This window comes from Eriocheir sinensis, chromosome 63 (genome assembly GCF_024679095.1).
Source record: "Eriocheir sinensis breed Jianghai 21 chromosome 63, ASM2467909v1, whole genome shotgun sequence".
Taxonomy (NCBI): domain Eukaryota; kingdom Metazoa; phylum Arthropoda; class Malacostraca; order Decapoda; family Varunidae; genus Eriocheir; species Eriocheir sinensis.
Window position 1 is genome coordinate 6,378,388 of NC_066571.1, and position 22,794 is coordinate 6,401,181.

Consider the following 22,794-nt stretch of genomic DNA (forward strand, 5'->3'; position numbering starts at 1 on the left):
CCGGCACTGCACCAGCTGAACGCGCCGAGTACAGCCACCCCCGCCTCTCCCGCTCCGTGATTCCACCGGAGTACATTTGACTACCATACCCTCCTCCCCTCCCCTCTCGTATCTACTCCCCCCCCCTATGTTTGACTATATCTTCCTGGCATCCTCCTCCTCCTCCTCCTCCCTCTCTTTATCTTCTTCCTGGCATTCTCCTCCTCCGCTGCTCTCTCTATCTCTCCTTTTCTCCAGTGTTTATCTTCCTAACCTCCTCCTCCTCCTCCCTCTCTATTTTCCCCGACGTGTATCTTCCTATTCTATTCCTCCTTTTCTCTCTCCATCTTTTTCCTCCTATCCTCCAACGTCTATCTTCCCATCCTCCTCCTTTTTTTTCTCTCTCTATTATTTCCTTTTCTCCAACGTATATCTTCCCCCTCATCCTTTATTTCATTCTATCTCATTTCCCTTATTACAACCTATCCTTCCTTCCTCCCTCCCTCTATCCTTCCCTTCTCTCCCACCCTTCCTTCTCCTATCACCCCTCAGTCCTTTCCTCCTTTTCTCCTTCCTTTCAATCCCTCCCTCCCTCCCTTCATCCTTCCTTTCTGACTCTCCCTCCCTTCTCCCCTCCCCCTATCCCTCTTTCCCTTCCCCCTTACCCTCAATATATCTTCTTTTTCTTCCCATCCTATCTAGTATCCACCCCTTTTCTACCATCCTGTTATTGCCTCCATCCTTCATTCTCTCTTTCGTGCGTTCTCAAGTCCTTCCTTCCTTCATTTCTTCCTTTTTCCTTTTTAATCAGATTTCCTTAACATCACGTCTCCTTAAACAGACTGAGGGATCATTTAGCTTAAGGCACATAATTTTTTCTATTGTGTACTTGCTCTCATTTCTCTCTTTTTTTTTTTTCGTTGTTTTTTTTGATAGGTAAATTACATGTAGTGGGATCAGAGCTTCTTCACACACACACAAAAGGGTCTTCTGTTTAACCTGTCAGTGTTTAAAGGTTTAAATAGGAGCAAACAAAACAAGGTGTGTCAGATCATTTGGGGTCAATGTCTTGCATATCTCTGTGGGCTTATCATTGGTAGTACATTGCGGATTCTAACTATAAATACCAATCACAGTAATTTATGATAGTAACAACAACAATAACAACAACAACAACAACTACTACTACTACTACCATTACTACTACTACTACTACTACTACTACTACTACTACTACCACTACCACTACTATACCAACATTAACAACAACAACAACTACTACTACTACTACTACTACTATTACTACTACTACTACTACTACTACTACTCTACCAACATTTACAACAACAACAACAACAACAAATACTACTACTACTACTATTACTACTACTTAACATATATTATTTTCTTATAACAGACTTATTACTGAATACATTAATAAATAGATAAATAATCGTCTTTTGTAGTTCTCACATAAGATACTGTTGTTGTAGTTCTTATTTTTTCTCTTCTCTTCTTTTCTCTCCTCTCTTCTTGGATGTCCGCCGCCGCAGTGTTGTGTCCCCCGCTGCCACCTCCACTAAGGTCAGCAGGGTCGTCAGGCGTCAGCACCCCACGTCAGCCTCGTCAGCTCCGTCACCCTGATCATATACCCGGTTTGACTTGAGGTCGGAGGTGAGTATGAGGGAGAATATTTATACAAGCAAGTCACAAGTAAGGGGGAGGATACCCTACAAAATAACCCAACAGGAGAATGCGAGCGTGTGCCTGCATTGACGTCCGTACCTCCCTCACACACACACACACGCACTCACACACACACACGCACAACTGCACCCTAACACACCCACACAACCACACCCCACCCCACACCCTAAACCCACCCACTTACCTACAACACTCTCATCCACATACATTTATTTATTTTCTTTTTAGCTTCGCCCAATCCAACCTCCCTCCCTTCCTTCCTTCTACCTCCATACTGCCATCCTGTCCCTCCCTTCCTCCTCCCTTCTCTTCAATTCCTCCCTTCCTCCTCCCAGCATCCTTCCCTTCTGCCCCTCTCTCCCTTCTTCCTTCCCCTCAGTCCCTCCCTTCCTCCCTTCTTCCTTCCCTTCAATCCCTCCCTCTCTCCCTCCCTAGCTTCCTTCCTTCCTTCTTTCCTATCTCCATCCTTCCCTTCTGTCCCTCCCTCCCCTTCTTTCTTCCCTTCCATCCCTCCCTTCCTTCCTTCCTTCCTCCATTCCTTCTTCCTTTCCTTCAATCACTCCCTCCCTCCCTTCCTAGCTCCCTTCCTTCCTTCAAACCCTCCCTTCCTTCCTTCCTCCCTTCCTTCTTCCTTCCCTTCAATCCCTCCCTCCATCCTTCCGTCCATACCTCCCTCCCTTCCTTCCTTCCTATCTCCATCCTTTCCTTCAAACCCTCCCTTCCTGCCTCCATACTGCCCCTCTGTCCCTCCCTCTTCCCCCCCTCCATTCTACCCCAACTCACCTCCATAGGCTCTCGTCGTGCAGCCAAAGCCGTGGTCCTCCAGCCACTCACAGATCGCCCCGTAGCTCCTCTCCATCCACGCCACGTTCTGCCCCACCAAGTCGAGCGCCTCCTCCGACGCGGCCACCACCTCGGGGTCATCCTGGTGTCTGTCCCTAAAGCGCAGCAACTGGGGAAGGAAAGCAACTGTAATGAGCGAGGGGGAAAGGAAGAGAGAGTAGTGGTAGTAGTAGTAGTAGTAGTAGTAGTAGTAGTGGTAGTAGTAGTGGTAGTAGTGGTAGTGGTAGTAGTAGGAGTAGGAATAAGAGTAGAATTAGAAGTAGGAGGAAGAGGAGGAGGAGGAGGAACAAAACAGTGGAGATCATTACTAATTACATAAACTTCCAAGTCCGCAAAAAGTCTCCCGAAAATTGCCTCATCTCTAATAAGGAAAATATTGGTAGTAGTAGGAGTAGGAATAACAGTAGAATTAGAAGTAGGAGGAAGAGGAGGAGGAGGAGGAACAAAACAGTGGAGATCATTACTAATTCCATAAACTTCTAAGTCCGCCTCCCGAAAATTGCCTCATCTCTAATAAGGAAAATATTGACACGCTGAAGAAGGCGAAGCAGGAGGAGGAGGAGAAGGGAAAGACATTGCTCCTTACCCTGGCCATGTCCTTCCTCGAGCTGAAGGATTTGGCGGCCGTTAACACCAACTCCTTTTTCGCCTTCCCTCGGCCCTTGTACCTAGAAATAGAAACCAAAGGTTAGTACAGGACTTGCAGGTCATTTTTCACAGTAAAATAAGCAGTTAAAGGGCATAAACCCAGCTCGTTATGGCACATGCAACTGTTTACAGTAGCGCCATCTTGTTTGGCTCATGCTGTCCCCTGGAGCTCATCATTGATCCTTTTTTAGAGAGAATCTAGAGTCCGGGTGAGTGGTCTTCAGGACAGCATTTGGGTAGTCAGTCTGAGGCTACTCGGCGATGACTGAAAAATTGCCAGCTTGTTTGTTGTACTAGTGGGCGGAACGCTAACCTGAACGCCGGGCCCACACGCTGACCACTCAGTCACCGCTTCCCCATATACTGCCTACTACATACTATATACTACATGAAGAAGGTGAGGGAGAGCACAGCTGACCAGGAAGACAGAAGGAGAGAGGGAAGGAAAGAAGGAATGAAAGGGAGTAGAGGACGGAGGGAGGAGGAGACGGAGGCGGAGAGACTGGAGAATAAGGACTTGATTCTAGTATTGTATTGAGTCAAGAAAACGTATATGTCAAGAGGTTTCATGTAACTGTAGTCTTTGCGTTTAGTTATAGCTTTGTCTTGTCTAAAAATACTAAGTTAAAAATGTAAAGTTTCTAAGACACATTTATGTACACTCCATATACATTCATGCATATTCCAAACACACCTTCCTTCACATTCTTTCTGGCAGCCAGCGAGTGCTAGCAGCCTCGCTTGCTCCATCACGTGTGGCACAGCATTCATTACAGGCGCCTGGTCAGGACTAACATTACAACCAACTCCAAGCCATCCGTAACTACATACACAGCTCATTCCTCAGCTTGCCTGCTCACTGGACAGCCATATTTAGCAGAAGGTTTGGGGGCTAAGAAGTAACGCTTATCTTGCTCTAGTTCGTTCACGTTCTGGGCTGCTTGTTGCTTCGTTCGTCTGTTAATCTTATATTCGTGACCAAATAAGAGACTATTTTTCTTTATCTTAACAAACGAATAACTGTTGCTTTAGCGTCCTATATATAAATACTGTGTCATTTGTTTCCTGGTCACTGAAATATCTTGCGCTAGTCGAAAATATTAAGTCAAACGAATGTAAGTATGTCACGCCGTTTCGTACAATCTTGGCATCTTTTGTAAATACTGTGCCCTTCATTTTCGAATCGGCACCAACATTTAAGTATGGTGTTGAAAGATATGCCTCGTCGAATACACTCCGTTCAGTCCTGCCGTTTTCTGTGGTGCACTGTTACCGTGTGAACTCGTGGCAAAGTCGAATTTTTGAACGACTTATTTTAGGTCAAACTTAGAGGGTCAACTTTAACATGGACGCTGCCATACCAGAGGGTTCAAGGTATTCCCCAGGTCGAACATATCACAGTCTTGAGGGTTTAGGGTTCCCCACTGCCTACCTCTCCCAGCGAACCACTTACAGGTTGGACACGGCAGGCCAGTAACGCGTGAGGAAGCTCCAGGCTAGGTGTTCGCCGCCGGGCCTGGACGCCACAGAGCTGAACACTTTGAGGGCGTCGTCTGGCTGCATCCTGGCGCCCGAGGTGAAGGCCAACGCGAGGAATCTGAGGACGGGGAAAGAGACGAACAGAAGGATAAGATTGCTGGAGACGGACGTGCTACAACATAAAAAAAATAATACAAATTCTGACAAATCGGCCACCTCCTTGGATTCTTTTTAGGAGCAGCGGGCTTTTTTTATTATTGTTTCCTTTTTTTGTGCCCTTGAGCTGCCTCCTTTGTTGTAAAAAAAAATAATAATAATAATACCGAAACTATAAGGCCAGGAAAACATAACTTTGACGGACGCAGGAGTTCAGCGCCAAAATCGGACGAGAACTAAAAAAATGAAAATAAAATACATGAATACAATATCAAGTTTTGGGAGCCATTTCATAGGCAACCCCACAGTATCATCATGTCAAGACGCAAAACTTATAGACTGTTTTTTTTTACAGCAGAGGAGACAGTGCAAGGGCGTAAAAAAAAAAAATGAAAAAAAAACCCGCTACTTACTGCTAACTATATACATAATACAGACAAAATAATGAGCACACGGTTCTTGCCATGCTGTCCCCCACTCACCGCATCTCCCGCCACTGGTTCTTGGTGCAGCCGAGGGACCGGAGCAGCTGGTCTTTATGGCGGCGGTCGTCGGCGAGGAAGTATTGGCTCCACGCGAAGTCCCACTCGGCCTTCCCTCCGTTGGCGATGGCGGTGCAATAGACGGCCTCACGTAGCTTCTCGGGCACCAACCTGAGACACACGAGGCGCGGCAGTGAAGGAGGTGCGGGAAGGGGTGACGCAAGGGTGGATGAGTGACGAAAGGGGTGGGGGTTTTTCACAGCAGCGAGGGGAGGTCAAGGGCAAAAAAATAAGTACAACCAAAGACCCTGCTAAACGCTGCTCCGGAATGAGTGTCCAAAAGAGAGGTCAATTTCGGGTGGAGAGGTGTTTTGATACTATCCTCTTGAAGAAAGCGAGATAAAAAGAAAAGCCAGAAAAATAAATATTAGATGAAAACCTTGATTCTCCGGGTAAGAAGAATATGATCCAAGTGTTTGAAGGTGGTTGCTTTTTCCTTTGGCAGAACACTGATACACCAGGAAGGAGATGTAATGCAGGGAGAAAGGCTTGGGTTGATGTATACTGTAATATGTTTATGAACGAAGCCATTCTGTAGTTCAAGGAAGGGTTACTTGTAGTCACAGCTCATCTACTTCACCTCAATGTCTACCTACTTCATGTCCTTGGGCGTGTGCATCCACTGGGCGTAGAGGCTGCCGGCGAGGTGGACGCAGTCGGGCAGGCCGAGGCCACACGCCCACTGCACCGCCTCGGCGTGTTTCCGCTGCTCGGACTCGACGTATTCTTGGTTGTCTGCGCCGGACATTTTCCACAGAGGCACGAGTAAAGACCACATGTACTTCTGAAACAACAAAAAAAAAGGTAAATAGACACGTATATAAATAAATAGATAGTAATTTATGATTAAAAAAAGCTATTAGAATGTTTTCGAGTCTGTAAAAATCACAGCCTTCCCTGCTGCCTCGTGCTGCATCACCTTGTAGCCTTCGTATGCCGGCGTGTTCTGCAGGATGTTGTGGATGTGTTTGATGTTGTGATGTACGGCGTCCCAGACCACCGAGTCAGTCTCGTTCTTCACGTACTCCATGAAGCTCAAGGCTGTCTTGTAAGACAACTTCCCTGCAGAGAAACGGGAAGAACAACAGCGACATGGATATGAGAGTTTTTGTTTTCAGTCTTGTTCAGCGCACCAGATCCGAACGTGACTTGTACCTGTGGAGGCCAAGTTCATAACGTCGTCGATCATCTGGACTCTGTTGTTAATGTGAATACGCTGATGGTCGGTCAGCATCTGTTGGGTGAGCAGGTTCCAGTTGTGTTGGTCGTAGTTGACTCTGTAGTAACCGGTCTGCTGCACGTTGAAGATGACCCACTGGTCCTTAGCGGGCAGGTGCGGCAGCCACGTCTGCGTCTCCGTGCCCTTGAGCCACGCCTTGACGCGGGTGTCGTTGAAGTCAGGCGAGTCCTGGCTCGTGTAGGTGAGCGGCACCCACCACGTGCGGACGGGGTCATCTGTCTCTCCGGGGCCCAAATATCTCTCCTGTGGCCAAGAAACAGGACATGTCAGCAGGGAGGAACACACGAGGTCAGTAGTTGCTGCGCAGTATTTTGGGCTGACGTGTTCTACAAGCCTCCAGCAGTCACCTGGTACACCGTGGCGGAGGTTCCGGAGGGACTCCTGGTCACCGTGACGAGCGGGTAGCCGGTCTGGTGCGTCCAGGTGTCTAGGATGGTCTCCACGCTCAGGTCCCGCCGCAGCGTGCCCGCCTCGTGTGCCGCCTCCGTCAGGTGGCGAGACAAGTCGTTCTGGGCCACACTCCCGTACTGGCTGTGGGGGCAAAGACCAACACAGAGAAAATGTCACTGAAATGCGATTTTTTTTTTCTTCATGTAAATGTATATCGACAGTGTTCAACTTTTCTAATCTGCCGCTACCATCGTCCAGCAGAATAAGGATAACTATTCAATGAAGTCGTTTGAAATTATATAAATTTTCATTATCTTACCGCACAAAGAAACTCACTGTTCCTTGAGGAGGCTGACGAGTCCCCTCCTGAAGACGTGAGGTGAGAGAACGTGTTTCAACATGTGCAGGATGAAGTAGCCTGAGGGAGAAGGAGCAGATGGCGGTGACGCACTCTCGGAAGTTAAGATTTTTAATTATCAAGATAAAATAATTTGCTTTCCTTAAAAAATAATTTTCTTGTAATTTTCACCTCATGCAACAGATATTACAGAAAAGGCACCCAAAATCTTGACAATATATTCCAATGTCACAAGGATATTTAGAACTTGGGCCAGGATAGGCAGATCAGCGACTCAACACTCCATGTAGAACTGCTCCCTCACTCACCCTTGTAATAAGCCATGAAGGTGAAGAAGGTCCAGGCGTCGAACACGTTCATGTCCTCGTTGATGAGGGGGGTCACGCCTTCCTTGTGCTCCTCGAAGAAGATCTCGAAGGTGAACAACTCGGCCTCCTCTAGCGCTTCTGCCGTCACAAGCCCCGTCTGGTGACAGGGTCAAGTCAACGTTTCTTCGCCTCGAACTTACAAACCTTTCATATTCCAGCAAACCATCCACGAAAAGACACTCATGGAAAATACTCCTTCCTAAGCGAGAGGTCTTGTAACTGATAGCAGTGAACCTGACGTCAGGGATGCGGCTGAGGCGTTGTGAGAACCGGCGTTTTAAGATTGGGAAGGAGTTACTGTCGGCGAGACATTGCAGAGTCGTAAGAAGTGTGGATGAATCGAAATGAGAAATTAAGAAGTATTTCGCTGCGGCAACTTCCTCCCATTCCTTAACGTCATTCTTTACTGTCTCCAATCTCTGACGCCAGGAACACTGAATTTGTTAACCCGGTAGCAGCGGGGATCATGTTTCTGAATGGTCCCTCTAAGCGAGAAAAATGAGAAAAAATCACCCGTCACACAAACAATTTCGTAATATATATCAAAGCATTTGTGATCAGATTATATCATCTATTTTGGGGGGTTTATATCATGGCACAAATTTGGCCCGTCGCTGCTACACGGTAAAGTCATAAATTTGGCCGTCGCTGCTACCGGGTTAAAAGGTAAAGTTTGGGGCATACGCTACAGCTACGTGGCCTCGGTGTTCATCTCCGTTAAAAGACCTCTCGCTAGGAAGGAGATATCCCCCTCTTATGCGCGACAGTACCTCCCGGAGCAGCACGTCGGACATGTAGGTGGTGATGCCCTCGCTGAGCCACTCGTCCGTCCACCAGCGGGGCGTCACCAGGTTGCCGAACCACTGGTGGGCCAGCTCGTGCGCCATAATGAACGTCACCTCCAACCACTTCGAGTCTTCGTCCTCGTCAGGGTCGTACAACATCATTTTTTCGCTGGGAAATGAAAAGTGGGTTCGTTGGACCTTCTTTTCAACCTTCTTTTGTTGTTTAGGAGAATAGGGGAATGTCCATGTGCAAACAAGGTGAAAACAACGCTTACCTCTAAACATTAGCCTCAGCACCACCTTTGACTTCCTATAAGTGGTCAAAGAAAGAGTACTCATTTAAAAAGTTACACAAGATCTATTTTCTTACTTTTTTTTGTTTACAGTAAGGGAGACGGACCAAAGGCTAAACAAAATATATAAGAAATGCCTTCAACGCACTGTTCCACAACGTAAAACAGAGGCTGTCAAAAAAGAATAACTGAATTAATTCCAGAGACGTCTTAATCCTTCCTACGAAAAGAATTTAAGTCGTAGGAAGGCGGAAACACAGCTGAAGCAAGACCAACGACATCCTCCTGAACACTGACACACATTTCCTTACTCGTACACGAAGACGAGGCCCCAGCCCTCGAAGGCGGCACCTTGGTCCCCAGGAACGACGATGATGTCCAACTTGGGGAGCGGGAAGGAGAGGTTCGTGTAGCTCCCCATGTAGTCCAGGAGGCGAGGGACGACCCGCCGCAGGTACGTGACCTTGTGCAGCACGTCATGCCGCGCGAACACTGAAAGAAAGGCGTTCGTTGATTCGTTCATTCGCTTTGGAAGACTAAAGACATGCATGCATCAGTCTTGCTTTCTTGGCGGCAGGAAGGAAGGCACTGAGTATGTCCATTACCACAAGACTATGAACAAGAGTAAGAATATGCAGCACCTCTCATCTCGCCTATACTGAAAAATGAGATGGTAAGAGAATCCCCATCATCTTAAGACGTTATAAACAGTAGCACGCAGCACCTCTTTCCTTGTCCAAAACACGCAGAAATAACAGCAGAAAACATATAAAGCTTAGTACCAGGAGCAGCGAGTAGCGGGCTTTTCTATTATTATTGTTGTTTCCTTTTTTTGTGCCCTGTGCTGTCTCCTTTGCTGTAAAAAAAAAAAAAGAGGTTGGCAAATGGTGTTTAAGAAAGGAACATGATCGTAAGAATAATGCTTGAAATAAAACTAGGCCGCTGAAGAAATATTCGTAGAGCAGTTACAATTATTAGAAGTTTTTTACGTGCATATGTTAGGTGGGGAGCAGGTGTGATGGTTTATGCTCACCTCTGATGGGAAGGTCCGGGCGTGACGGTGAGGTGATGTTGACGTGCGCCAAAGGCGAGACAACCAGCATCAGGAGGTAGGTGGACATGGGCGGCGTGGTCTGGAAGCGGTCCCATACCCAGCCTTCCTGACCCTCCCTGGAAGAAAACACACGACCTTCCTTCAGCCAATATTCTTCTAAAACCGTACGAGGGAAACAGCTGTGTGTGTAGGGTAAGGACGGAGGAGGGGAACGTGTGTGTGGACAAGCAAATAGACAAACAAAGCAGCGTGGTCTGGAAGCGGTCCCATACCCAGCCCTCCTGACCCTCCCTGGAAGAAAACACAACACCTTCCTTCAGCCAATATTTTTTATAGCCGTACGAGGGAAACAGATGGGTGTGTAGGGTATGGACGGAGGAGGGGGACGTATAGCAAATGGACAAGCGAGAAGATTCTTAGCTGAGGCACTAGTGGTCTCCTCACACGGGCGTGGTTGTGGCGAGGGGCATGTTGGAGAGCGCCGTCATGTTGGTCTGCCGTGCCACGTGCAGCTCAAACGTGGCCTTCAGCGCGGGTTCGTCGAAGCACGGGAAGGCCCGCCGCGCATCGATGGGTTGGTGCTTGGAGCTCACGAGGTGCCTGGAGAAGGGTGCTAAAGCTTGACACACGTTATACAACCAAGAGAGGAAGCTTTATCAAGGGCCTCTAAAGCTTATCACATTTTATATAACCAAGAAAGAAAGCTTGATCAGGGGCGACTAAGGCTTAACAACATCTTTCCTATAACTAAAGAAGCTTGATAAAGGAAGACCAAAGCTTAACACATTTCCCATACCCAAAGAAGCTTGATAAAGAAAGACTAAAGATAAGACATTTCCAGTAACCAATGAGAAGGCTTAATCGGGGACTTCTCCAGCTTAACACAATTCATATACATAAGAAGCTTGGTAAGGAACAACTGGACCTTGATAAAGCCTCTATAACAAAACCAGGACGCTTGAAGTCTATTGTGTGTGTACAGCTAGGTAAAAAATATCAGTCACTTTATGAACGATAAAAGAAAATGAATTAATATAAGTTATGCCAAAATCTTAGACTAAGTAATATTTGGAAAGGGCTCATCCCACTGATCACCTCTGAAACAATCTCCTCCAACTCCTCGAAGCCTCTTAGGGTTGTATTATAAAACATTTCGCCGCCCAAGCACACATATTTGACAAGGCTTTCGTAGGAGTTGTGGGCATTTCCAGGAGTAGTTTGATGACCCTGGTGGTAGTTTGACCCTTCTTCTGTACCATGAACCCGAAGAAACACTCATTAGAACCCGATTGATCCCCTCTTTGACTCTTATTAGAAATGGCTGATGTGAGAAGCAAAAGAGTCTTACAATACCGACCTATTAGTACCCCGGGCCTCACCTCACCGTTCCTCCCTCGTCTTCATACTCCACGCCGTAAAACCCTGTCAGGTGGCTCGTCAGGGTGGCCTCGTAAGGGATGGTGTATCGAACCCTCCTGCCGGGCCGAAGCTCTGCCTCCAGCCGGGCCGTGAAAAAGTTGAGGTCCTCGTCGTAAAGGAACTGAGTGATGCGAGGGACGGGGCCGCCCCCTTCGTCGCCTTCTGCAGCCTCAAGCTATTATGGGGCGAGGAAAATGTTGTTAGTTCGCTTGAAACAATAAATTAAGCATAAATCAGCATAATTTCCTTTTAATGCTTCACTAGAAAATTGCCATATAAACTGTAGCTACTTTCCAGAGTTTTACAGCATATTTTCCTTTTAATGCTTTACTTGAAAGTTGCCATATAGACTCTGTAGCTACTTTCCAGGGATCTACAACGTATAAGCTGAGATTTGCTACTCTTTGGGTCGCTACTTTTAACAAATAAATAGAGCCCAGACAGCGAACACACACAGCTTTTAGAATTGTAAACACACATTGAGATGGGCCATGAGGGAAATGGTTGAATAAAAATAGACCTCTAAGAAGATTAAAAGCATTGTCCTGGTTCACTCGTCATTTTCTGCTCCTTCGCTCCCTCAGCTGTTCCCTTTCTTTCAGCTCAAAGTGTCTTCCATCTCCTGTAGACACGTTAGCGTTTTATTTATTTATTCATGTGTTTACCAATTCCTTTCTTTATTTTATACTTCTAATACAACCATAACATTATATACGTATATCTCATTTTGATTTTGCAATTGAATGTGTTCGGCGCCATATGACGACTGTAATTGCGACGCCGTGACTTCACACCCCAGTCAATCAATCAACTCGAAGTGGCAAGCAGGACAAACACACCTTCCAATCAGGCGAGGAAGGCTCAGTCACCTGCAACTCACCTGTATCTGCCGCGTGTTGATCTCCATACTGGACGTGTGGAGGGTAATGTTGCTGGTCGCCTGAACCACCTCGATCTCGATCTGCACGGAGCCGCGGACGCTGTAGTTCCCGTGGATGAACGGCTGGACTCTCACGACGTAGTGGGTAGGTCGGAGAGCCGCGGGCAGGCGTCGATTCCAGTCCTTGGGTTCTTTGGCGTCGCTCTCTTCGATGATGATGACATCCGACGGGGGAGAGGACGAGACCGAGCCGCCGCCTTCACCCTCTCCAGTGTTATTGTTGGCTGCTCCTCCTCCTCCTTCTAGTTTTTCTCCTTCTCCTCCCCCTCCTCCTCCTTCTTCTTCTCCTTCTCCTCTTTCATCACCATCCCCTCCTCCCTCCTCCTCCGCCTCTAGGGTATTCCCCGCAGGTATTGGTTCCTTCCGGAACGAAAGTGACACCGGCAACAGTTTGTAGGCGTCGCGGAAGAGGAACTGAAACATATATTTATTGGTGTTATTAGCCTAGACATTACAGCGTGGACACACACACACACACACACACACACACACACACACACACACACACACACACACACTTACACTTACACTTACACTTACTTACACACACACACACACACACACACACACACACACACACACACACACACACACACACACACACACACACACACACACACACACACACACACACACACACACACACACACACACACACACACACACTTACACACACACTTACACTCACACACACACACACACACACACACACACACACACACACTCACACTCTCTCACACACACACACACACACACACACACACACACACACACACACACACACACACACACACACACACACACACACACACAACAACAACAACAACAACAACAACAACAACAACAACAACACTCACCACGTGTTCCGGGAGCCAGACGGGCTGCCCGGCACGGACAGAGCTGTAAGCTAGAGAGTAGAAGGGGAAGGGGAAGGCGGCGGCGGGCGACGAGGCCACAAATGCAGACGGCAATGGCATGGTGGCGGGAGGGAGGGAGGAGGCCGTGGCGGCGCACGTCAACAGAGTCAGGAGGGACAGCAGGTACAGCAGGGGGCGGCAGGAGGCCCCCTCAGCACGGCCATGCCCGGGCACCATGACAGCGGTGTGTCCAGGCCCTGGTGGTGGTAGTGGTTGTGGTTGCCTCCTGCTCACAGCGGAGTTGGGTTTCATCGTCTGCGTAAAGCCCCCAAGGCTTTGTCACAGTCCGCAGGACACTTTGTTACACCAGTAACGTGTGCCTGTATGTTGCTGCGTGACTGCGGCACAGTCACTCATTTACTGTGTTTCAACACCCGCGGCACACAAACTTATTTTGTCAAACCGATTCACTGCGCTTATTTTTTTTCACGTCGGTCATCTTCGGTAACTTCCCTCACCTCACAAAATGAGTCCAGCGGCGGCCATCAAACTGAAAAGATTTTACCAGATAAAGCGGAAGAGCAGGAAAGTGACCAGCAGGGAGCGCACACCCTCCCGTCTTCCTCGCGCCTCACCCGAAACATTGACTGAACTTCACCTCTTCCTCACAACGAAAGAAAGTTGCTCCTCCTCCTTCTCCTCCTCTACATCCTCCTCCACCTCCGTTTCTCTCCATTAACACACCACATCCTTGTACCCTTCTCGTCATTATATCATTACAGGCAGTGAAGTGTTGCTGTTTGTATAAACGTTTTGAGAGAGGCACATTATTTTCGCTAATTTACGGCAGTAGCAGCACCTCCCGCGTTGTTGTTTTGTTATTATTTCTGTTGTTGTTGCTGCTGCTACTGTTGCTGTTGTTTTTGGTGTTGATGATGTGGCTGCTGGTGTTGCTATCATTACTGCAGCTGATACTCTAGCCGTGTAGCTCCGCCTCTCCCGTAAAAAGAATCAGTCTCGGTGGTGTGGCGGGCAGGGGTCGGTTCAGTCCGGCCGCGGCCAGGCGTCGCATGCCCACCCGCCTCATGAGTAGCCGGAGAAACCTACGAACAATATATTATAGTAACCCACACCAGTGTACCGGGCGGCCCTGTGTTCCGGGTGGGCGTTCCTTGCCTACCAAACACTCCAGGACCACGGGGAAGGGAGGGGAGTGTCCTGGACAAGCGTCACGAGATTAGTCCATCCCATCCATTTTCTTCCTCATTAAGGTAAAGTTGGGGGCATAGGGGAGGCCGTGGCTGAGTGGTCAGTGTACGGGCACGGTGTTCCTGAGACCCAGGTTCAAGTTCCGCCCGCTGCTGCAAGCTGACAAGTGGCCGAAAACAACGCACATGGTGTTCTGATGGCTGCCCATTAACCAGGACTTTGGCGAAACTCTCCCAAGAAGATGAGTGGAGCTCCGCGGGGCAGCATGGGTCAAGCAAGCAACAAGCGCCACAGTTACATACTTGCCTTGCCACTAATGGGCTGGAGTCGACCTACAGCCCCCATCAAGAAAACCTACCAATTCTATAGGGTATAGCTGCGCGTGGCCTCGGTGCTCATCTCCATTCCATTGGCCCTTCAGCCTGTTGTGGGTAAAATTCCATTACCCCGGGACACAAGGCAAGTGCAACATCCGGGTTACTACAGTTTACCTTCCCCACTTTTCCCCAGGTACCCATTTATCGACCTACCCGAAGGGAGGATGAACCGCTGGGTGGACTGCCCGCCGAATGCCCGGGCCGGGGCGCGCCAACGACTATACGGAGGCGCTTCTTTAGTGGTTTGCTGTTAATTATTGTTTATTAAAAAGTCAAAATATTAATTATCATATGTTTGCGCATATTAGACAAGAGAAGCTGCATAATCATAATCTTCAAGAAAGATTATAAAAATAACAAGGAAAAAGGACCGCTATTACTGTCTTCTACTCTGATGATACAAGTGAATTTTTCATAACCACTACTACTACTACTACTACTACTACTACTACTACTACTAACACTACCATTATTACTTCTACCACCACTACCACTTCCACTTTCACCACCACCACCACTACCAAAAGACAACCATCTTTATTACTAGGGTGCAGCAGCGCAAGGTGAGGGGCGGTCAGGTGAGAGGGCAGGTGAGAGTCGGTGTGCGGTGCCCCGGGCGGATGTAAGTGTGTGCAGGCGGCTGTAATAAGTCAAACGCCGTGTGTGGAGCGTGTTTGTGTTTGTTTGTTCCTCTCCCAAACACACGAGCAAGGCGCACACTAATCAGGCAGTAAGAGGAGGAGGAGGAGGAGGAGGAGGAGGAACATGATTTTAAAGCATGGAAGTTCAAGAGGAACTCATTAATTTAGTCTCCCTTGTCGTCTTTGGAAGTGTGTATGGGTCGTATTAAAAGACACCTTCACTTCTCACGTCAACTATTTATATAGGCCAAACAGGGGGTCAGTCGGGTTCTAATGAGTGTTTCTTTAGGTTCACGGTACAGAGGAAGGGTCAGACTACCACCAGGGTCATAAAACTACCCCTGGAAATGCCCACAACTCCTACGAAAGCCTTGCCAAATATGTGAACTTGGGCGACGAAATGTTTTAAAATACGATCCTGTGTGTTTGTGTGTTTTTCTTGCATCCACGGGCGACCTACAACACTTTTTTTTTCCCTTGGCCGTGTCCTTTACGTTAATGAATATACATACATCCCTTTTCAAGTCTTCTGTTATGGTTTTCATTTTTTTTTTTTTTTTTTTGAGGGAGAACTTGTTTATTTTTTTCTCTTTTTTTTGTTTTTTCCTTATTAGCATCTTTCTTTTTGCTTTTTTTTTGTTGTTGTTGTTGTTTTCTTGCTTTGTGTTCGAGTGTATTGTTTGCTCTTGTGTTTTTTTGTTTTTTCTTCGGTGATTCAAACAACCCATCCATTATTTTCCTCGTCTTGTGTTAGTTTCCACGTGACGGTTAACTTTTCATCTAATATTATTCTCATTACTTGCATCCGGTTTTTTGTTATGTGGCTCCGTGCGATTTTTTTTTCCTATTTTTTTTTACCTCATTATAAGTTGACTAATTCATCTTTCATTTCAGTACAAGTGTTCGCGGCCGGTCAGTCTCTCAGTCTCTCTCTCTCTCTCTCTCTCTCTCTCTCTCTCTCTCTCTCTACGACAACTTTCTCGGCTTACACTTTTTTTTTGCCCTCTCTCAGGGTACCACGCGGCGCCTCTCCTTCACTGTCAACGAGGCAGTTTATAGATTTATTTCCTCACTTTTCACTGTTCTACTTAACGTTCGCCTTGTTTTCTCCTGCACTGGGGACACGTAGGACATCAGATTAAATTTTATTAACATTTCTTTCTCTCTGGTTCCTCTATACATAGTTTCTCCCTTGCTATTTAAATTCGAGGTAATGTATTTATTTACTCGTATTTCCTGGTACCTTGATGTATATTAAAATTGTATTGTTCCCTCCAAAGCAAAAACACAGAGAACATCAGGTTATATTTTATTCGCTTTTCTTTCTGGTTACTGCATATAAAGAGTCTCTCCCTTAGTTTCTATATTCGAGGCAATATACAAATTTCTTTCCTAGTATCTCGATATATAGAGATTGTATTGCTCTCTCCAAACACGAGACAAGCCGGCCATCAGACTACATATCAAGAGTGTATTGTTCTCTCCTGAGCCAAGACACACCGGGCATCACACACAGCTTATCTGATCACAAGTCATGCCTTCGTTGTTTCTGTGTTACCGCGTAATGTCTCTCCCTCACTCTCCCGCACTATCCTCGAGGCAACTTTTTGATTAATCTTCTCTCCTCGCACTGAGTATAAATTTCTTTTTGCGTTCAGCACCGACCGCCCAAACAGGACAGGGGCGGGGAAAGGACGGGAGGCGGGGCACAGCTCGTAACGGGAACACCAGTGACCTCAATATCTGCATGAAGATGAGGCGGAAAGACACCCACGGAATAGCAACGGACCCACGCCACCGCTTCCACGACCTCCATCAAGAAGGATCAAGACGCCTCAAGACTGAAATTGATAACCCCCTCCTCTGGTTTCTTGGGTACTGCTGTATATATACTGAACCAACGATCTCCAGGGTATTTATTCTGAAGGGGAAGGGGGGTCGGTCCTTGGTCTGCCTTATCTCGTAGGTAAGAAAAATGTTTGTGTGCCTCCCGATGTTCCTAGAAGCACTGAAAAAGGCTTGCCTGGCTTTTCATGGTGGAAGGGCTTGAAGAGAGAATGAAGGGTTTGAGGAAGGGCTCGGGAAAGAGCATAGGGGAGAACTCAGGAAAGGGCTTGGGAGCAGGCTTGAGGGAGGGTTTGGGAAGGGTTTGATTAAGGATTTGGGGGAGAGCTAAGAGAATGGTTTGGGGATATGAATACACAAATAAAAGCAAAATCTGACAAACTAACAAACAAACAAGCAAATAAATACGTATATGCATAGCCACATATGACAAACCAGTTAAAAAAAATGGAAAGCTGAACACGAGAAATCGACACAGAAAACACAGAAAACAAAAACAAAAACAAAAACCAGCTACAAGAAAGGTAATAAAGAAAAACTGTAGGCAGTGCACGGCCTGTATCCATCCATCACGCGGCACTCCACTTTCACAGACACACACACAAAAAAAATATCTCTGGGGGCGGAGACAACACGGGACCCAGCGGCACTAACGAGACTCGCCCCCTCGACGCCTTGGCACCGATACGAACTGGTTATGTGCGCTGCCTATGTCTTTGCCCGGGTCTTGTCATGCGCTCGAAAAAGTGACTCAGACAGGCTCCCGGGTGCAACTTTTTTTTATTAATAGTGCAGCTTTTTTATTATTGTTTTTTTGTGGGTTCCCTTGAGCTGTCTCCTTTGTTGTAAAAAAAAAAAAAAAAACAATCATCATCAAATTTTCTTTCCTTCTGCCGTGAGTGGAGACGGAAGAGCCAAAAATCCAATGCGGTGAAATGTTTGAAGATATGTGGTTATTGATTCTGTTAGTCTGTTAACGAACCATTCAACTTATTTATCTATTTATCTGTCAATCAATCTACCTGTGTATTTATCTATCTATCTCGCCTCGTCTCTCTCTTTTTCCCACCTTTTCTATATTTTTTTTTTCATTTTGATTGCCTGACAGTCTATTTGGATTTATGTGTATATGTGTGTGTGTGTGTGTGTGTGTGTGTGTGTGTGTGTGTGTGTGTGCTCGCGCGCGCGTGGGAATGTGGGGGGGACATCGCCCGCAAAGCAAACACCGACACACACACACACACACACACACACACACACACACACACACACACACACAGCTGTACCCCAACAAACACAAATAACACAGTACTACACGCAAACGACACTACATCCATCCACATATTGCAAGATCCACGTAGCACAAACCCACCAGACACATGCAAACACCCTTATAACACCTTTACCTAACAACCATCTCCGTGTGCCCGCTAACTACTGAGTACGCTGGCCGATATATAGAGAGAAGTATGTTAATCCTACCCCTAAGGTTTCGAGTCACTGATAGGGGGCGAGCGGACGGTAAGGCACTGGGAACACGAAGGGGCTAAACAGAGGTCGCCTTTTGAGGGTATGGAGGTGCTGTAGCGAAGGGAGTGAGGTTCGTCGATGGGTTGTGTTCTTGGGCGTCTGGTTATGCCCTATGTGAGAAGAGGCGTAGAGGGAAGTGAGGGATGTTTAGATGTGTGTTGGGGTAGATGTGTGAATGGGGATGAGTTGGAAAAGAGAAAGGGAGGTGTAGGAGGGATGGAAGGAGGGAGAGAGGAAGGGATGGAGGAAGGGAGAGATGAAGGGATGGAGAAAGGGAGAGAGAAAAAAAAAAGGAAGGTGTAGGAGGGATGGAGGGAGGGAGAGAGGAAGAGATGAAGGAAGGAAGAGAGAGAGAAGGAAGGAAGAGAGAGAAACAAAGAAAGTAAGAAAAAAAACAAAAAGCAGAAACAAATCATAAAAACACTATTACTGTTACTACCACTACTACTACTACTACCACTACTACTACTACTACTGCTACTACTATTAACCAAAACCACCACAACCATCCCCATCACAACCACCACCACAACAACAACAACACACACATAGCCGGGCCCAGAATCCACGAGCGCCCCACCCTCGCGATGCACAGCTGGAGGTGTTGGCCGCGCCCCGCCCTTCCCTACGCCTTGTTTGCCTGCCCAGGTGTTCGCGGGGCGTCAACCTGCTCGCCACGTAGCCCGGGCAGCCTCAGAACACCACCTTCCCCGCTTGTTCCTCCGTCAGCGTTTTTAAAGAAGTTGCGTGTTGCATGCTTTTTTGTTATTGGTCTTTTTTTTATATATATCGTCAATCTGCCTATCTTAGCACAAAAAAAAAATGTTCCGTGGCAGCCGTAGCCCTGTACAGAAAAGTTCGGGTCAACCTTCTGTTTTAAAACCATAATATATACTCTGTCACTGCCGTGGTATTATGCATAAAGGTTTGGGGAGATCCTGACGATAAGAGGGATGTAGTCATTCATAATATTGTCTTTAGTAATGATGATCTTAAAGGTAATCATTAGTATCTTGGGTGTGACTACATTATCGCGACACAAGGAAGCACGAGTGAGAAATAGGGTAGAAATAGTAATAGTTTCCTGAGCCATGAACGAAAAAACACTGATGAGAACATGACGGGTCTCCTCCGTGGCTTTATAAAAAAAATAGTCGTAATATTAAAAGCTACAGGTTATTGAGCTTAATGATGACTAGTTGTAGTTTTAAAAGGTTTATGAGCGAGGAATACTCATGAGAACCGGATGACCTACTCTGTCGTTAGAAAGTAACCCCCAAAATAAGAGCTAAAAGTATTTGACCTTCTCTGTCGTTAGAAAATAGTCCCCAAAATAAGAGATAAAAGTATTTGACCTTCTGTCGTTAGAAAATAGCCCCCAAAATAAGAGCTAACAGTATTTGACCTTCTGTCGTTAGAAAAGTCCCCAAAATAAGAGATAAAAGTATTTGACCTTCTCTGTCGTTAGAAAATAGTCCCCGAAATCAGAGCTAACAGTATTTGACCTTCTCTGTCGTTAGAAAATAGTCCCCAAAATCATAGCTAACAGTATTTGACCTTCTCTGTCGTTAGATAATAGCCCCCAAAATAAGAGATAAAAGTATTTGACCTTCTCTGTCGTTAGAAAATAGTCCCCAAAATCAGAGCTAACAGTATTTGAGCTTCTTGGCCCCAGTGGAAGTTTAAAAAAATTCCTGTGTCGTAAACGTCCATCCGAACCCAACTGATATCCTCTGTGGCCTTGGAAAAAAAAAGTCTCAATACGTCGTAACGAGAGAGAGGTGCTGAAAGGGCCTGAGGTGGGTATTTTAAGACTCTTTCGGTTCTCACATCAGCCATTTCTAAAGGTCAAAGAGGGGATCATTCGGGTTCTAATGAGCGTTTCTTTAGGTTCACGGCACAGAAGAAGGGTCAAACTACCACAAGGGCCATAAAACTACCCCTGGAAATGCCCCAGACTCCTATGAAACCCTTGTCAAATATGTGTACTTGGGTGACGAAATGTTTAATAATACGCCTCTGGTTGGTATTATAAGACACACTCGCTTCTCACATCAGCCATTTCTAAAACCCAAAGAGAGGGTCAGTCGCGTTCCAATGAGTGTTTCTTCAGGTTCATGGTACAGAAGAAGACTCACACTACCACCAGGGTCATAAAACTACCCCTGGAAATGCCCCAGACTCCTATGAAAGCCTTGTCAAATATGTGTACGCGATATATCTTGTAATACGACCCCGAGGCGCACAAAGAGCACCAACACTTAACAGGCTGATCATTGGTTTTACTCGTTTAAAGGTTGTCTAACTTAAGAGCAACAACTATATTTACACGCAATGTCCTGATGCTCTAAAAGGTGTGAGTTGGGCCGCTAAAGTTTCCTCTGACAAATTGACAACCAAGGGAATGATAGACCAAGGGAAAGATAAACATTAATATTCTTACATGCACTGCCCTGATGCTCCATAAGGTGTTCTGGACCTTAATAATGAGACAAAGATGGGACAAATTATAGCTACTTTTATACTCTTTGCAACAATAGATGAAGAATAAAATTAAACTTCAGAATTCAAATCCAACTCTAGCTCAACTTTATCACTTTTGGATTAACTAGTGTCCTTTGATATATATAAATCGTGTACTAAAGGAATGGCGCTGTGTAACTGGTCCCCGGCAGAATAAAATGTCCAGCAGGTTCTTGTTCTTCACTTCTCCACGTTCATTAGCAGCACACGAAGCGATGATATAGAAAACATACTAATCATTCTCCAGAGTAACTATTTGCTTTATCAAGACTGTCCTCCACTTGGGCTACGAAGAATAACTACCCCCGCAAAGCTATGTGAGTCTGCCATAGAAAATACTGCTCCTCTTCGTTCTCTGTATGCAAGATTTGAGGACAGGCTACGCAAGATTGAATTTACATAGATAATCCACGGTTTGGTGTCGCGCAATGGTATGAGTGTATGACGGACTTCAGAATAGTGTATGTTATGTTTTTTTGTTGTTGTTGTTCTGTGTTTAGAGTCCCCAAGTTTTCAGTCTGACCATCTTCGTTGTCATCAGCCACGATAACTACCATCAGAGCGCCACCAAAGTACTGACAACCACCCAACAACGGACAACCATCCCAATGACAACCACTATCAACCCACGGACAACCACGAACCACGGCAACCAAAAACACGAAAACCTTCCAAGTCCACTAGCCTCTTGCATCCATCACTCCACCAGGATCAGGAAGGTCACCCACGATGCCTCTTCCCTAACACCCCTGCCAACAGTGCCTCGTTCAACAGCCTCGTTAGCTATGGACCTTTGTTACTCGGTGAAGATTGTTTCAACTTATGAGTGGAAAATTTGTGCTAAGAACTACACCACAACACATGTCTACAGCGTCGCCACTTACCACTTTTTACTGAATACTGTGCAACGTAAGAGCAATGGCTTTCCTGATGAGTCTTTTTGTCTACTGGCTCGGCGAGGAAGAGGACGCTGTGCGATGCCAGAGCAAGTGTAAGATAAATGCCACAAGTGTTCGTGTTGACTTCCCCACATACATACGCACACAAATAGACATACAAACAAAGGAACAAAACACACACAGGTGTTCGTGTTTACACACACACACACACACACACACACACACACACACACACACACACACACACACACACACTTCACTGGATTCATCTTTTATTTGTATTCATTTCCTTTCATTTGTAGCTTCTATCAATTCATTTCTTTCATCTCCCTTTTATTTGCATCGAGCCTATTTTAATCACCATTTTGTCTCTATTCTCATTCTAAGTTTATGCATCTCCTACACCTTTTTGTAGGTGTATCTTCAGCCAATGGCTGCATGTGTCTTTTATCATTAATCCGTGTGTGTGTGTGTGTGTGTGTATATATATATATATATATATATATATATATATATATATATATATATATATATATATCAATCTATATCTCTATACACACACACACACACACACACACACACACACACACACACACACACACACACACACGCCTTGATAAGAGCCACAACCCTGCACTGAAGAAAAAAAGATAACAATGAAAAAAGAAAAGCAGCCGAGAGAACACAGACGCTGATTTTGGTTCATCATCGC

The 22,794-nt window shown here is 46.2% G+C and overlaps 1 protein-coding gene across 1 annotated transcript; it reads right to left on the minus strand.

The window, feature by feature from the left end:
* Positions 1–1,025: 1,025 nt before the first annotated feature.
* LOC126986918 (aminopeptidase N-like) lies at positions 1,026–22,144 on the minus strand. Its single transcript, XM_050843429.1, has 19 exons — positions 22,068–22,144; positions 13,059–13,608; positions 12,142–12,615; positions 11,222–11,436; positions 10,287–10,442; positions 9,822–9,958; positions 9,100–9,280; positions 8,481–8,664; positions 7,651–7,807; positions 7,321–7,402; positions 6,942–7,125; positions 6,510–6,837; positions 6,274–6,416; positions 5,951–6,138; positions 5,295–5,465; positions 4,631–4,774; positions 3,116–3,197; positions 2,470–2,638; positions 1,026–1,619 (listed from the first exon to the last, which is right to left on the minus strand). The coding sequence occupies exons 2-19, from the start codon at positions 13,368–13,370 to the stop codon at positions 1,615–1,617; spliced, it is 3,312 nt and encodes a 1,103-aa protein (XP_050699386.1). The 5' UTR covers positions 13,371–13,608; positions 22,068–22,144; the 3' UTR covers positions 1,026–1,614.
* Positions 22,145–22,794: the final 650 nt, after the last annotated feature.

What these genes read in the sequence shown, in the direction of transcription:
- LOC126986918 (XM_050843429.1), bottom strand. Translation starts at nt 13,370, where the DNA reads ATGAAACCCAACTCCGCTGTGAGCAGGAGGCAACCACAACCACTACCA. An exon ending in AACCAGTGGCGGGAGATGCG is followed by an intron (nt 4,775 to 5,294) that starts GTGAGTGGGGGA and finishes CCCCGTCCTCAG; the next exon opens with ATTCCTCGCGTTGGCCTTCA. An exon ending in TGGCCTGCCGTGTCCAACCT is followed by an intron (nt 3,198 to 4,630) that starts GTAAGTGGTTCG and finishes TTCTATTTCTAG; the next exon opens with GTACAAGGGCCGAGGGAAGG.